Consider the following 16,560-nt stretch of genomic DNA (forward strand, 5'->3'; position numbering starts at 1 on the left):
TGCTAGGAGTACGCATCGAAACTTTATGGAACTTGAAAGTAGGTTTTATCGTTGAATGCGGAACTTTTGGTTGCTTGGGAAGAAAGTTGTCAGAACTTTATTTGTACTTTATGGAACTTGAAAGTTCTGTCAGAAGTTTATTCGAACTTTATGGAGCTTGAAGGTTCTGTAGCAACTTTATTTGAACTTTATGGAATTTGGAAGTGAGTTTTATTGTTGAATGCGGAACTTTTGTTTACTTGGGAAGATTTCCCCAGTTTATAATTTTGTTTGATTCGATAAATAATTCATAAGTATTCTAACTAAGATAAACTAAACAACTTAAAAATTCCAAAAAAAAAGTACGTATTTTTCCTGATTCTATTCTAAGGTTTGTAAATCCAAATTAATTCAAAAAACAACTTTTGCTGCCATGTGCGACAGCAATTGAAAGCGAACGATAGAGGTATACCGAATTTAGCACTGACTTGCAGTTTCCGATCCTTCTTTCATGTTAATCACGGCTAACATGTGACTCCACACACAACAACAAAAAATATAATGCAATCATACTTCCATCTCCTCCCAGGCCCTACTTGTCCAGATCCGTAACAATTCGTCTCCAACCTCTATGGACAACACACTGAACAACGTCACCGAGCAAACCATCGCCAACATCCGGGATCAGCTATCGGCCCAGATCGAAAACATGTCGCAGAACTTCACCGGCGAGCTGCAGGCCCTGAAGCAGAAGAACGTCTGGCTTGTCAACGATCTGGCCAGCCACAAAGTCAACATCGACGAGTTGACTGAAAATTCTGCCAACATTTCCTCGCACGTCAAATCGGTCGAGAACATCTGGGTGGAGATGAAGACCAATCTGACCAGTTTGGAGGGCAGTGCCAAGCAGATAGCAGACCAGATCGACCTGCTGCAGAATGTAACCAGCGGACTGAAGGGAAGTCTGGGAACGGTTCGAGAAGAGTGTGATCGATACGGTGGACAGAACAGCGCGATAACCAGTGAAATACAAGCGATCAAGGAACGACTGGAGAAGGCGGAGGAGAAGCAAGTGCCACCGACAACGGCCACGACCACCACTACTGCGAACGCTTCGGAGGTACGTTAAACGGATTTATTTGTTTCAAATTTCAGGAATTGTAATTCTTCCGTAGGCTGAGAAGGACGTCATTCCGAAAAAGCTCATCAGATTGTTCGATAATTCACCGACCCAGACAACTCAGCCGCAGGCCGTCGAACCGATAGCGCCTACAAGTCGGCAATTGGTGCAAACGGTATCGGCGCAGCAACCCTCGGTGGTGCCATCTACCGGTAGCACATCCACAACTACGATCGCTAGTCCCAGTTTAAACAAAAAGGCGGAACCCAGTTTGACCGGTGGAATGTAAAGAACAAGATATAGAGGGATAATTATTATGGGTTTGACGCCACCATGTTGTGTCAGTTTTGCCAATTTGTAACTCTTTCCATACACACAAACACATCTACAGAAGAACAGAAACAAAAACAGTAAAATGTATTTACGAGAACGCTAAGAGCGAGTTGTTTGAATGAAATACTTAGGGAAACTTATAAGATTAGGTAAAGAGCCAATGCAAATTGAAACCTGTTGATTAAGTTTTAGCGTTGCGAACCAAAGTTGTGTTTATTTAATATTTTTATGTTTTATTTAAGAGTGTAGGAGCGAGTACGGTAGTTAACTATGGCACTGATTATTTTTTCCCTGAAAGTTGAAAATAGATTTTTTTTTAAATTAAGATACGAGGGCAGCCTATGATATTCAAGCAACAACTACACAGTAGATCACAGATTCTAGTTCACGTAGAGGATAACAGTAACATCATCAACAATAATAAGAAAACAAATCAAAGTTAAGATCCAAGGAGAGATTACAATGTTTACTTTGAATATTTAGCTAACCAAACAAAGGATCCCAGTTAGTGAAAGTCGAATTCAATTTTAGCAACATCGAACTTCTATATTTCAATCAAATTCTACTGTAGGCAAACAAGAGTATAAAGAGAGTTTTTTCCTGTTATGTGAGAGTACCTAATGTAAACCTGTAAATGATTATAAGACGAGAATCATGTAAACCACAAATTGATGATTCTAGGAAGCTAGATCTTAGATACCATAATATAAACAAATTGTCCGCAAAAAACAAGAAAGTTTCACGATGACCCCGCGCACTATCCTCCTACTCACACAGACACTTTGTTGTGACAAAACCAGAAGCAGCTATTTCGCAAAAACCTTTAGACACACGAATTACAGAGCTTATCCAATTCGATACTCAGTCACCTATTAGGATGCACTAACTGGCATTTCACTTCCATTTTCTCTTTCCGCGCAATAAAAAAAAACTTTAACAAACTGAAGCGACTGTTAGAAATTAAAATGCTTACATTACACACAGTGCTCTTTTGATTCGCGCACATTAGTGAAATGAATTTGCTAAAAAAAAAGTGAGATAAACCTTTTGTACTTAGTTGAATGCATCATTTCGGTGAAGTTTTGTATGCAAACCCGAAGGTTACATTTGTGTAAGGCACCAAGACACACACAGAAACATACACAGAGTAGGTGCACACACCGCAACCAAATTCAGTAATTTACATTATCTGTAGATACCTTTCGTAAAATTCATCTGCTGCGCTGCTTGATTCAGTGAGCAAAAATATAACAGAAAACAGAAAAACACATTCAATTCAACCAATTGAAGACTTATTATTTGGCTTTATTTTCATATCCTCAGTGAAATATCACACTGCCACGCTCTTTACCGGCCACCATGTATCCCGCTCTGATCAGCACTTCTCTTGAGCAGTTGGGGGTCACGATTACGACCCACAGATATCGCAAATACTGCAGAATACGTAACGTGTTCACCAGGCGGTTGTAGTGCTGAAAGTTTCCAAAGGTTCGAGAGTTCTCTAAGGGCTATAAAGGGTGTCCACGATGAAATTGCCACACTATGAAATTGCTCCAACTTTTTAACCGTTGGGTAGAATTTAATGAAAATTTGGGTGGATTTAGTTCATAGTGCTTTACATCCTGCAAGTTTTAAAGTCCTGTGATCAAAACTCGCGGAAATGGAGTCGAAAGAACAGCTCGTGCGTGATAAAATCTTGCGCATTCATCACGAGAACAAGGATCTCTCGCATCGTTCCATCGCTAAAACGTTGGGAATCGCGAATTCCACGGTGTCGCGAGTGATTAAGCGGTTCGAGGAACGGTTGACCACCGATCGGAAGCCCAGAAGTGAAGGAAAAAGTATTCCGTACAACACCAAAAATCACAACCGCGTAGTTGGGGCCTTCAACCGAAATCCGAACGCCTCCCTTAGGGATGTGGCTAAGAAGCTGCACCTAAGCCGAAGTTTTGTCCAGAAGGCCAAAACTAAGGCTGGGCTTCGAACGTTCAAGGTACAAAAGGCCCCTAATCGCGACGAGAAGCAGAACAAGTCCCCCAAAACCCGTGCCAGGAAGTTGTACCTCAACATGCTGACGAAAGTTGAATGCTGCATCATGGACGACGAAACATATGTGAATGCCGACTTCAAACAGATCCCCGGCAACCTGTTTTTCACGGCCAAGGATAAGTTCAGCGTTCCGGAGCATGTCCGCACTCAGAAGATGTCCAAATTTGCGAAGAAATTCCTGGTTTGGCAAGCCATCTGCACGTGCGGGAAGCGGAGTGCACCTTTCGTGACCCAGGACACGATGAACGGACAGGTGTACATAAAAGAGTGCCTCCAGAAGCGGCTGCTTCCTCTCCTGAAGGCCCACAATGTCCCAACAATCTTCTGGCCGGATTTGGCCTCATGCCACTACTCCAAGGACGTGCTGAAGTGGTATGCGGACAATAAGGTCAATTTCGTGCCGAAAATGTTCAACCCTCCCAACACTCCGGAGCTCCGCCCCATCGAGAAGTACTGGGCGATTATGAAGCAGCACCTTCTTAAACGACCTAAGGTAGTGAAGACAGTTGAGGAACTGAAGAAAGTATGGGTTTACATGCAAAAAACGGTTGATTCACAGGTTGTGCAGAATCTTATGGCAGGGGTTAAGGCCAAGGTGCGGGCATTTGCGTATGGACTGTAAATAAAATACGAGTAAAATGGTAAAATGAAGTTTAATAGTTATTTCTCAATCCCTGAAAATTTGATGGCAATCGGATGAAAACTCGAATTTTGCGAATCAATTTTGTGTGTGACAATTTCATCGTGGACACCCTTTATCCACATTAATCCGGACACCTTCAAATCACTGTAACTTTAGAAATATTACACGTAGAAGTGAAAAATTTCGCTGAGGTATAGCTGGGAGTCATTGATGGAAAAGATTATGATTGGTGTTTACATTCCATGCTTAGTGTTCAAGATGGCGACGAATGAAAAACACGTGCGCGAGCGGATTTTGTACGGACGTAATGCAAATCCTGACTTGTCAATACGGGAACTTCTTACCTAAATCCACTGTTCACGGTGTGCTCAAATCATTTTCGGAACGCTTGACGGTCGAGAGGAAACCGAGAAGTGATATAAACAATGGACGTGTTGATCCTGCCATGGATCGAAAGGTGAAGAGGATATTGAATGAAAACCCGAATCTCTCTGTTCGAACGGTGCCTCGTAAACTAGGAATGTCAACTGGTTTTGTCCAGAAATTAAAACAGCGTTTGGACAGTTCCAAATCGCTGGTGTCTATAGAAACATGATTATTTTTTGGATGAATTGAAACGTACATAGGTTGACTATAAATATCATACTAACATTTTGGGAGGTTGATCTGCAACAACAGGGCGTTAGATATGTCTTAAGAAATTTTAAGATTTTTGACGTAGGACTACGTCTTTAATTTCTATACCGAAAAATCCCAAACACGGACGCAACGATAGAGCGCAAATCGAACACACAAAACATTGCGCATGCTCACATGAGCGAGCTCAATGCTGGGTTGACCGCTCATCTTTTCACCAATGAAAGGAAGGGAGGAGAAAAGCAACGATAATAAAAACGCTTGCCAAATCGTTTTCTTCGTCGAATATTTTTTACATGATTGTGTGTGAATATCATTTTCTTACAACTAATGTTAGTAGAACGGGGGCCGATTACTCGCGGTTTACTCGAGATTAGGGATTACATTTATTGATCATTTGGAGGGAGGACAAGGGAAAGCATTTTGAACTAATTTAAAACTTAAACTAAAACACAAAACATTAAACACTTACATCAACAGCTTTAAGAAAGTCGTAAATAAGCTTCATAAAGTCGATATCACGGCAAGCCAAGACATCTCTAATTGGCTTAAAGGGTTGTTTTCCTCGGACCCTAAGGGAATCACACAGAACGGATCTCGCCTCATGATGCAAGGAGCAGGACCAAACAACATGCTCGATGTCGTGATAACCGTTTCCACAGGTGCACATCCAGAAGTTAATGAATTTGCCTTGAAGTTCTTTTGTTGTTTGAGAAACTAGCCTGATGCTCACAATACTACTCATCAAATTCTTAAACTTTTCTGAACTTTATAGGACTTCCTAAAGTTTCCTCTAACGATCATGAATCTCTTCTAAAGGTTTAACATTTCGCTGAAGTTCTCTAAACTTCTTTAAACTTTATGTGACTTCTCTAATGTTAACGGAACTGCTCTGAGGTTCTCTGTTCTTTTCTTAAATTTTCAAAACTGCTCTAACGTTTTTACAGTTCTCATGAAGCTTGTTGTACTGCGCTGAATTTAATTGTACCGTCCTTAAAATTGTTGAGCTGCTCACCTAAAGTTTATAATCCGGCAAATTTTCGGATATATATATTCAAAATTCCCTGACGTTTTTGGATCAATCATAGAATTCTTGGAATACCCCAGAATTCCACGGAATTCCTTGTAAGTCTCTGCAACTTTGCTTAAGTTAATGGGATTATTCTGAAGCTATCTAATCGTCCTGGAAGTACTCGGAACTTCGCTGAATATCATTAAACTATCTCAATTCTTAGTTCTCTGGAATTTGTTGAAAATATTTATCGCTATTTAATAAAAGTTCTCGCATTTTTCATCAATTTAGCTAAATTTTCGCATTTGTTAAAGTTCTTTAAATATCCACGATTTCCTTCAAACATCCTTAAAATACTCTCACGTTTTCCGGTTGTTCATAAAATTTGTATCACGTTCCAGAAGTTCTATCGGAGCTTTGCTAAAGTTTCCGGAACTTTTTTTTAAGGTTTCTACAATTTTCTTGAAATTATTTGAATAGTCCTTTGATTCTCTGATCGGTCTTGATGTTCCCGAAGCTTCCCTAAAGCTCTCAATTCTATTGAAAATAAATTTCCCTAAATTTCTTTGGACTTCAGTGAAGTTCCTGAAATATTTCTGAAGTTTTCATAAATTCTCCGTACTTCCCTGAAATTCTCGGAACATATTAAGGGTTCTTAATTTTTCTAAATTTACGATTATAGATATTTAAACTGCTCCAAAAAGTCTGAACTTAAGTCATGGGAACTGCTCTTAAGATCTGAAATTCCCCAGAGATCTCTAGATCTAGCTTTTCTGAGGTGCTTAGAACTTCTTAAAAATTTTCACAAGGTTCCTATAATTCTCAAATTCGCTTAACACCAGTAAGTTCCCCATAATTTAAGTGTGTTAACTTACCTTATGTTACCCTTATGCTTCACTGAAATTTTCATCATTTCCTTTCATTCCTCAGAACTTCTTTAAAGTTCCTACAATTGTTGTGAAGTTAATGGGACTGCAATGAAGATCTCTAATCTTTCATAAAGTTAATTACGAACTAAAATAAATCATTTAATGTTTTCCTTAATTCAGGCACTTTGAAAATTTTCAATATCTTGAACTTGTACATGAAATACAAAACTACAAGTTATTGAATATTTTTAGATCTTGGACTAACTCAAATTAATTACGTTTCTTTTTTAACTTTATTAAAGTGAGAAATTAAGTAAGTGCTAAACTTCAACATTCAATGGAATGAAGTTGTTTTTTTAAAACTGATTGCCATGTCTTAAAAACGTTTGGGTTAATTACAGTTGTCATTTATCTTTCAGAAACAGCATATTTTGAACGCATTTAAAAAATATCTTTCTTATTATAAGCCTGGAATTCATCCGTTAAAGTTCTGGAAAAACCTGGAAAACTCAGGAAATTTTATTTTGAAAAATGTAGACACCCTGTAGATAGAGAAAGATGATTTAACGTCACAAAGCAAATAATGATCAATCTTGAAATAAATTCACGCTAAAAAAGTTGAAAATAGTGACTGATTACAAGAAAAAGTGACTTTAGTGACTTTACCCTTAAAGAAGAGACTTTTTAGTGACTGGCTTGAAAAAAGTGACCAAGTCACTAAAAAGTGACCAAGTCACTAAAAAGTGACTCACTACCAGCCCTGCGAATATCCAAAGTCCGCTCGAAGATCAGCTCGACAGTGAGCATACATAAGGGCGAATACGCGATGATCGATTCTCTTCATCGATTTTCTCTTTGCATTGCTACAGCTAAGCGAAACAATTTTCTAGAATTTGTTCAATGCAGAGTAGTAACAGGTTGTATTGGCTATCAACAGCAACAGCAAACGCACCGATAAACATTCAATCTAGCGAGTTATTAACGAAAGAGAAAATCGACGAAGAGAATCGATCATCGCGTATAGGCCCTTATGCATGCTCACTGTCGAGCTTGCATTGCACCTAGATGCCTCCCCTTGTGTCGTGCCTCCGGCGGATATGATTACAGTACAACAGATTTGCTCAGCGCTGAAATGCACCAAGAACATGAAGGCTCCCAGGTTTGACGGTGTATTGAACTTGATCTTGAAGAGACTCAGCATGAAAGTGCAGTCTCTTCTAACCGCTATCTTCAACAGATGCTTGGAACTGCACTACTTTCCAAGCATCTGGAAGGTAGCAAAAATCATACCAATCTGCAAACCCGGACAGGATCCAACATTGCCTTCAAACTACAGACCAATAAGCCTCCTTTCAGGGCTGAGCAAATTGTTCGAGAAACTCATTCTCAATCGTTTGCTCAAGTTTGTCGAGAAAAATAACATTCTCCTTCCGGAACAGTTTGGATTCAGAAAGGGACACTCCACCAATCACCAACTAGTACGGGTGATGAATAACATCCGAAGTAACAAAGCTGTATCCAAGTCCACAGCCATGGCCTTGTTAGACGTTGAAAAGGCGTTTGACAATGTTTGGCATGACGGACTTGTGAACAAGCTTTGTAACTTCAACTTTCCTTTACATCTGGTTAATGAAGGAACAGAGCACTACTGGAAACCTCGGAAAAGGGACAAATAACTCGGACAAACGATCAAACACGCGAAATATTGGAGAAAATGAATGCAACTTTTATTTTCGTCTTTCTGTCACAGAATGTGTAGGCTAAGTGAAAAAATAGTATGATACAAGATGATTCAATATACATAGGTGACTTCGTTTTATCTCTGTCGTCTGGATGTAGGGTAGAACACTAGTGGTCATTCTACTCCCACACTTCTCCTGAATGACCACCGACTTCGCCTAAGCCGATAGTCCAATCCGTTCGATGAACTTGTTGAACATAAATCGTCCCAACGGCTTCGTCAAAGCATCCACAATCATCTCACATGAATGACAATACACCAATACGATGATATTCTGTTCACACAAGTCACGAATGATGTGTTTCTTTGTGTCGATGTGCTTCACTCTTCCACTCGATCGCTCGGCCTTCGCAAAGCAGATGCACCCTTAATTATCCTCAAAAATGGTAATCGCCTCGGCTTGAGGTTCACCGAGCTCATTCAACAATCGCTTGATCCAGATTGTCTCCTGACACGCCACGGTGAGTGCGTTATACTCCGCCTCCATTAAGAGAGAGCGACCGAATCCTGTCCTTTGCTTATCCAGCATATTGGTCCACTTCCGTAGAAAAATATTACACCAGTAGTAGACCGGCTGGTTCGCTGATCCCCGGCCCAATCCGAGTCCGAAAATCCGATCAACTTCCATTCCTGTCCCGGTCCGAATTTAGCTTCTGATCTTTCGTCGCGTTCAAATACTGCACGACACGTTTAGCCGCAAACCAGTCACTTTGATTTGGTTCGGCTACCTTTCGTCCAAGCAATCCCACGCTGACAGAAATATCTGGCCTAGCATTGACAGCCAAATACAAAAGAGCTCCCACAAGGCTACGGTACGATGTCTGATCCGGAAATTGCTTAATGTCATTGTTCACAGACAGATATCCCGGTTCCATTGGTGTTTTCGCCGGTGCTGCCTTGTCCATACCCAGCTTGTTCACCAACTTATCGATGTAGGCCGTAAGCCGCATGTAGCAGATTCCATTCTCCTTTTGGATTTCCAGACCCAAAAAATGTCGTACAGGCCCAAGACACGGCAGCTCGAATTCTTCTTTCAAATCTTCATACACTTTGTTGATCTCTGCTTCATCCACGCATCCGATTAGGAGGTCGTCTACGTACACTAGCAGGTATACCGTAACACCTCCAACATTCCGTACATAGAGACACGAATCCGACGTACATTGCCGAAATCCTAGCTTCTTCGTCAAAACAGTGTGCAACGCTTTATTCCAGCATCGTGCCGACGCAATCCGTAGATACTTTTTCTCAATTTGCACACCATCTCCTCCTGTCCGGTAACTACAAAACACGGTGGTTGACGCATGAACAATTCTTCTTTACTATGCCATTCAAATACGCGGTTTTTACGTCGTACTGTTTCAGCACTAACCCTTTCTTGCCCGCAACAGCCATGCAGCAACGCACGCAACGTAGTAATACGCGTCACCGGGGCAAAAACGTCCGTATAGTCAACACCAAACATTTGCGAGTAGCCTTGGGCAACAATCCTCGCTTTATGCTTCACCACCTTTCCGTTTTCATCGCGCTTGAGTTTAAACACCCACTTCGCACTTATCACTTTCTTTCCAGGTGGCAATCTCACAAGCTCCCACGTTTCGTTTTGTTCGTGAGCCTTGAGTACATCGTTCATCGCATTTTTCCACTCTGGCAAGGCCATTGCCTCCCGATAGTCTTCAGGTTCTTCGTCGTGAGATGCCAACCCGACCACAAAATCGTCATATCTTCTTGGAAGAACACCTCGCGTAGAACGCGGTGCTCTTCTCTGCATTTGTTGTCCGGATTCGTGAATATTTTTATCATCGAAACCAAAAAAAAAAAATCACTCTCGTCATCAGCGACCTCGTAAATTGCTTCTTCTTCTACTTCCTTTTCAGGCTCTTGAACCGCCTCTTCACTTTGGTTCGGGACCAGGATCACTACACTTTCATCTTCTTCACACACCTCAGCTGGGACTTCTAGGTTCTCCCGATCTGCGACTTGCTGCTCTGAGCCGTTATCAAGCTCGATGAACTGCGCGTCACGGCTAATGGTGATCCGGCCAGTCTCGCGATTTGAGATCAAACTCCTTACGCTTGCAATCTGGAACATGGACATACGCGGAGCACCCGAAAACTCGAATACGGGTCAAGTCCGGTTTCGTCCCTGTCCACATCTCGTACGGTGTACGATCTACGACACGAGTAGGCAGTCTGTTCTGAATATATGTCGCTTTCAGTACTGCCTCTCCCCAATAACATTTAAGCAGACCTGCATCGAGCAGCATGCAGTTAGCCATCTCCTGAAGCGCTCGGTTCTTGCGCTCCGCTACCCCATTTTATTGCGGAGAGTAGGGAACCGTTAATTGCACCTCGATGCCTTCGACTTTATAAAATTCCTGCAAATCGTTACTACTATACTCACCTCCGCCATCAGATCGAATGATGCGGGGCTTCTGTCCGAACTCGTTTTCCGCGAACCGTACGTATTCTTGGATCTTCCCTGTTGCCTCGTCCTTGGACTTTAGGAGAAAGACCACACAGAATCGACTGAAATCATCGATCATGGTCATTAGGTACTTGTTGCCGCTCGGCGTTTGATTCTCCACAAAGGTCCGTGTGGATCAGGTCCAAAGGCTGCTTCGACTTGCGTTCAGTCACCGCTGGGAAAGGATAACGAGCCAATTTTACCTTCAGGCAACATTCGCACACAATCTGCTCACCGCAATCCTTGACCTCTAGTCCACTAGCCAGATCCTTCGCCTTGATCAAACCTATGACGTCCGCATCTCAATGACCAATCCTTATATGCCTGGTGTGCTGGTACAACACGTTGTGATTTCCGGTCACCGCTAGCATACACTGTTCGGCCATTTTCAATTCATACTGGTTGCCGACGGTTTCACCTACTACCACTACACCGCCATCCGGAAATTTCACTTCACAGCGATCCACTTCGAAGACCACTGCTTCCGAACCGATATCAGCCCTCCTTCCAGCGAAGGGACGTACAGTACATTCTCCAGAGTGATAGCAATCCGGTTTCCATCGCCGTTGATACCGAACAATACGCCATTACCGCATCCAGCAGACATCGTTTTTGTTCCATACGCCAGGGTCACTGCGGTTGTTTGTCATATGACAAGTGCACAGTCCACTCTCCAGGAATAACTCCTCCTGTGACGAAGTACACAGCCCCCAAAACAGCACTCTGTTTCTCAGCATCCCGCTGCTCCGGTGCCGGTTGTGTTTGCACCTGCTTCGCTTGCTGATCTGGACTTGCCTTCTGACTTGACTGACTTGGACCCTGTTCCTTCTTCGTCGCTAGAAACTTCCGGCAGTTCATCCTCAAATGACCCGGCATATTGCAGTAGAATCACTTCCTGGTATCGCTTTTGGGCTTCACTTCCGTCTTCATGGCCTTTTCCATCTTGACACTGCTCCCATACTGCATTTCTCGCTTTTGGCACTCATCCCGAAGTCTCGCCAGCACTAGGTCAATCGTCAAATCCTCCTGAGGCCGGTTTTCCAACGAAGTAACAAAGCTGTGATACGACGATGGCAAACTCCGAAGCATCATAATTATCTTCAGTAGCTCGCTAAGCTCCACACCAGCGTTTTCCAGACGTTCAAAAAGATCCTCCATCTCCTCGATGTGCTTCGCGACGTCTCCTCCTTCGCTGAGATTCAACGAGCAAAGTTGCTGCAACAGTAGAGCCTATGATTTCCAATCGTCGCCTTTTCGTGGTACGATTTGAGGTTATACCACATCTCACGAGCAGTTTTTGCCTTCTTGACGAAGCGCAACTGACTATCCTCTACGAACAGAGTAATTGTTGTACGGGCCTTCCGATCATCCTTGATCCACTGCTGCAGCTCAGCATCGACTTCTTCCGGTTTGGGTTTGTCAATGACATCCCAAACCTCTTTACGCTCCAACATCGTCATCATCCTGTACTGCAATAGCCGTCAAAGCAAGGATGCATCGCGAAATAACGAACAAACTTCAACGATGCCTTAACGCCTTTGCTGATTATGCCACCACGTGGAAAATTAAAATCAATGCCTCCAAAACACAAACAATCATGTTCCTCCATCGGTAATCGCCCAAACTAAAACCGGTTCCATCTTGTACCGTAATCGTGGGTGGCACAAGGGTTGAGTGGTGTTGTTCGATGAAAAACTCCTCTTACGTTCGCATGTAGAGAAAATAGTACTCAAGTGTTCTGGCTTGGTTAGGTGTCTGTATTCGCTGATTTGCCGCAGATCCCGTCTCTCAAGTGTGAACAAACTGGCTGTCTACAAACAAATCATAGCACCTGCGATCCTCTACGCAGCTCCTGTGTGGGAAACATGTGCACAGACTCAAAGGAACAAAATCAAGGTCACTCAGAATAGAATGATGAGGATGGTACTTGATCATCCTTCCGACACTAGAATAGCAAATTTACACGAAGAGGCAGGCATTGCCAAAATAGATTCCAAAATTAACGAAATTAACACTAAATTTGCACAAAAATGTAATATATCAGAACATGCTTTGATAAGAAATTTGTATATAGTAGATTAGGAGTATATAGTAGTTGTAGGTTAGTTGTAGTTGTAAATAGTAGTTATAAGTAGTTCCTTTTTTCAATTTAAAACAAACCAATCCCACCAAGATGGTCATTCTCTAAAACAGGCCTGATAGGACTGGGAACTGTAATTAATAATTAAAATCTCACATGTACTAAAGTTGAAAAGACGCATCTGTGTCACTTTAAAATTCATACATGTAAACCACACAAATTCAAGAAATATAGATCATTTAAAACCGCGCGAAAAAATATATATATTTATGACATCTAATAATTTCCTAATTCCGAAAAACGTTTTTAAGAGCCAAATGAATGGACGCAACCTTGGCTTCTTACTCAGTTTAAAAATCTTGAATGACGGATCTCTCTAGTGAGTAGCTTGACTATAGTCGAGAAAAGACACTACAGAAAATGGTTTGCGACGAACAATATCAAATCCATGCCACCGCTTCCATTTATCTAGATAACAACCCATACTAACATTTTAGTTCTAATATCACCAGCTCCCACACAACGTCATGCCTGTGCACTAGGGTGGGTCAACTCAACATCCCCCTACTCGTATAGTCGCTATATTTATAGCCTGGCAGATAGAATATCGCGAATTAATTTAGCTGTCAAATAGCGGAACCAATCAAGCATACCACGACCAACAAAAAAGTCTACAAATTGAATTGGTTCCGTTTTTCTATAGATCGAAATTCTATTCACCAGGCAGCTACTCTGCCTATAATCCCATATCAGTCCTACATGGAAAAAGTAGGCATTGAGAAAATGAATGGCAGTTGAAGTTAAGCGCAGTTTCCATGATAATATTTAAAAAATCATAGTAAATTAATCGATAATTTTGTCAAGTAAAAATCAGTTGCAATGCAGCTTGCATGGTTTGTTATATCAGCGAAAAATATTGCGATTCAAAAATTAGAACAGTAACTTGATCTCTAAGCGATTGAATTTCAGGATGGGAATGTTATGCGATTAATTTGCTTGATGGAACAAACTGACTTCATGTTATTTTCACACTTTCATGATTAAAGTCCATAGTTTTATTACAAACAAACAGACATAACACATTGAATATATTTACTGCAAAACATCGTCGCTAAAACATTACCGCCATCTGTTGAGTACACTGGGGTGGGCTGTACGCTGAACAGATGGCGGTAGTGTGTAAACGTCAAACGCAAGGGAATTGATTATGCGGGCTACAGTTGGTGGTACTACCAACTACGATACTAAATACTTAAAATTAAAGAGCCTGAATTTATAAAGAGACGACACCTTATCCATTTTACAGGTCTTCTGCTCGATTGGAATGACTTTTCCTATGACTTTGACAGACAATCGATTGTTCCAATTTTGACAAGTCGCCTCTTTATAAATTTAGGCTCTTTACTTAAAATGACCTTAAATGCTTGTTCGAGTGTTATATCTGTGTGTCTGTTGTTTTATTACGTAATATGAAAGTAGATGCCAATAAATAGTGGATAGCGGTATTATCTGAAAATTGACGAAAATCCATATGATATGCGATTGTAAACTGTATACAGGTGTTAATAATAGGTGGTGTATGTAAACATGTATGTAGGTGTGGAGGACGAAAGTAAAAAAATAATATCTTCTTGCACCGAAGTTGAGTCTTGGACTTTTTCCAAACTTAATCTCAAGTTTGGTCGAAATTAAAAAAAAATAACAGGCAAATGAATAGATTCTTCTTCGATCATCCCGCAAAACTAGCTCGTAACCAAATTCGTTCAAATTTGGGGACCTAAATACAGATCAAAAGAGCAGTAGGAAACAGGCGGTGATAATCCGCCCTACAAACTTGACCCACCCTACTGTAAACATAGTCAGTTTACTTGCTTAGTCCATCCGCAAGTAGTAACCGACAACGACAAGGCAGCTAGCCGGCGAGAGCGCGTTCAACCAACGTCTCAGTCCCGTTTGTTCCATCCAGCCGTACAGAGCCAGCAACGACTCTCCCCCTTGACAACCCCGACAATCGTTGGTCGCCTGGAAGCGTCACTCCCGCGACAATTGGGCATCGTATTTCGTTGTCACCATTCATACATAGCGACGACGACGACGACGTCGCCGCATAAATTGATCCAATTTCGCCGAGTTAATCAATTTAGAGAGATTCACCGCCCAAAACGTGATTTCGGTCGTACAGATTGGCAAAAACAGTTCTAACCGCAAACATGTTGCTAACGAAACAGTTGATCTGCAGAAATGCATTCACGGCAGGTAAGTGCATCGCCCCGATTCAAATGTGATATGCACAGCCGGTTTTCTCTAGTACGAATAGCCGGTGCAAGGATGCAGACGGGAAACCGGTTGAGCGAAATTAGCATAGGATGCATTTTTGCATCGAACGAATTAATGAAAACAGAAAGTTAGCACACGTGAAACTGTGGTCAGATGAATTGATTCTCAGTCTTTGGATGGAAACGCGTGGTTGTGTGTGAGATACGAACAAAGTCATTTTCGTGGAAGGGGCTTGCTTTCAAAAATAGTCCCAAAATGAGAAAATTCATATACCTTTGCGAAGAACATAGGGGAAAACAGTCCAAAATGCAACCCTGAGGTGAAATGACCCGATGTGGTTTTCATCGCTATCCCCAAATTACTTCTGGGACTTAATGTGAACAAATGATACTAGTTTGGGAACAGAAATGCTCGTTTAAGTGATGTTCGTTCAATTCACGAATTGAGAATGGGAAAGCCTCGAAAGACCACGTCAGTCCATTTGAACCCAGCAGTGCATTTTGGACTGTCTTCCTCCTCACTATGATGAGAGTAGCAAACAACGATGATGATTGGCATCTTCAAGGTCAGGGAAAATGTGCGTCATTTGCATGTGGTTAGTGACTTTTTTTTTTTGTTTCAGAGGAACGGTAAAACTGTCGCTTTTCAAAGATCAGTAACTCTCAATGTGCATTAGTGTGGTTCCTAAAATGGATTTTGCTCTATCGATCGATTCAAAATCAGGAGAGCAGTTCCTGCCCAAAATGCTGTAACCGTTGAGTTAGCCCATGCTTTTAATTTGTGCATGATGTTTTTGAAACTGTAGTTTTTATTAGATTAAGTGTTTGTCAGTAGGGTTAAATTTCGGTTATTCAAAATTGTTTTTAATAAGCAGGGGTTGTCAGAAATGAGTGTAATTATTGTAAAATTTGAATGGGCAAGGCATCTAATGGGTGGTGAAAAAAAAATCAACTGTGGTAGGAAAATGGAAGGAGGAAGATCGAGCATAGATATGTAGAAAAATTGAGTTAGGAATGTATTGGATATTGGAATAGGAGAGAAGTAAAGGCTATTAGGAGATCGCCATGACCACTTTATAAACGGCATTCATGTGAGAGACAAGTGAGTGATAAATTTGGAAGTAAATCTACTGTAGTGTCTAGAATAGTGTGCCAATTTGGACTTCTACCATTCTACTATACTACATAATAATCGCATATCAGTCCCATCTTTGCTTGATGTCCTATCCATATGGGACTGATATGCGATTATGGGCAGTATACTACTTCATTCAGGTAAACGGAACTCGAGTTATGCTCCATTAACAAGTACAACTTACACTCCTGATTAATTCAAGAGGACCTTTTGTACTGCTG

At 41.4% G+C, this 16,560-nt stretch overlaps 2 protein-coding genes across 4 annotated transcripts in view; both read left to right on the forward strand.

The window, feature by feature from the left end:
* The window catches only part of LOC135708404 (uncharacterized), a 93,893-nt gene extending 91,193 nt beyond the window's left edge, over positions 1–2,700 (forward strand). For all 3 annotated transcript variants that reach the window (XM_065230502.1, XM_065230500.1, XM_065230501.1), the window contains 2 exons: positions 569–1,099; positions 1,155–2,700. In XM_065230502.1, coding sequence (XP_065086574.1) covers positions 569–1,099; positions 1,155–1,388 — 765 coding nt within the window. In that variant the 3' untranslated portion in view covers positions 1,389–2,700. The remainder of the gene's footprint in view (positions 1–568; positions 1,100–1,154) is intronic.
* Positions 1–16,560, forward strand: part of Gcat (Glycine C-acetyltransferase) — a 50,105-nt gene that overhangs the window by 21,968 nt on the left and 11,577 nt on the right. Inside the window, exon 2 of the mRNA XM_065230526.1 lies at positions 15,130–15,184. Within this exon, the coding sequence (XP_065086598.1) occupies positions 15,139–15,184 (46 nt within the window). The 5' untranslated portion in view covers positions 15,130–15,138. The remainder of the gene's footprint in view (positions 1–15,129; positions 15,185–16,560) is intronic.

Source organism: Ochlerotatus camptorhynchus, unplaced genomic scaffold (genome assembly GCF_037179485.1).
Source record: "Ochlerotatus camptorhynchus isolate MF236.1 unplaced genomic scaffold, CSIRO-AGI_Acam_v1.1 ptg000330l, whole genome shotgun sequence".
Classification (NCBI taxonomy): Eukaryota; Metazoa; Arthropoda; class Insecta; order Diptera; family Culicidae; genus Ochlerotatus; species Ochlerotatus camptorhynchus.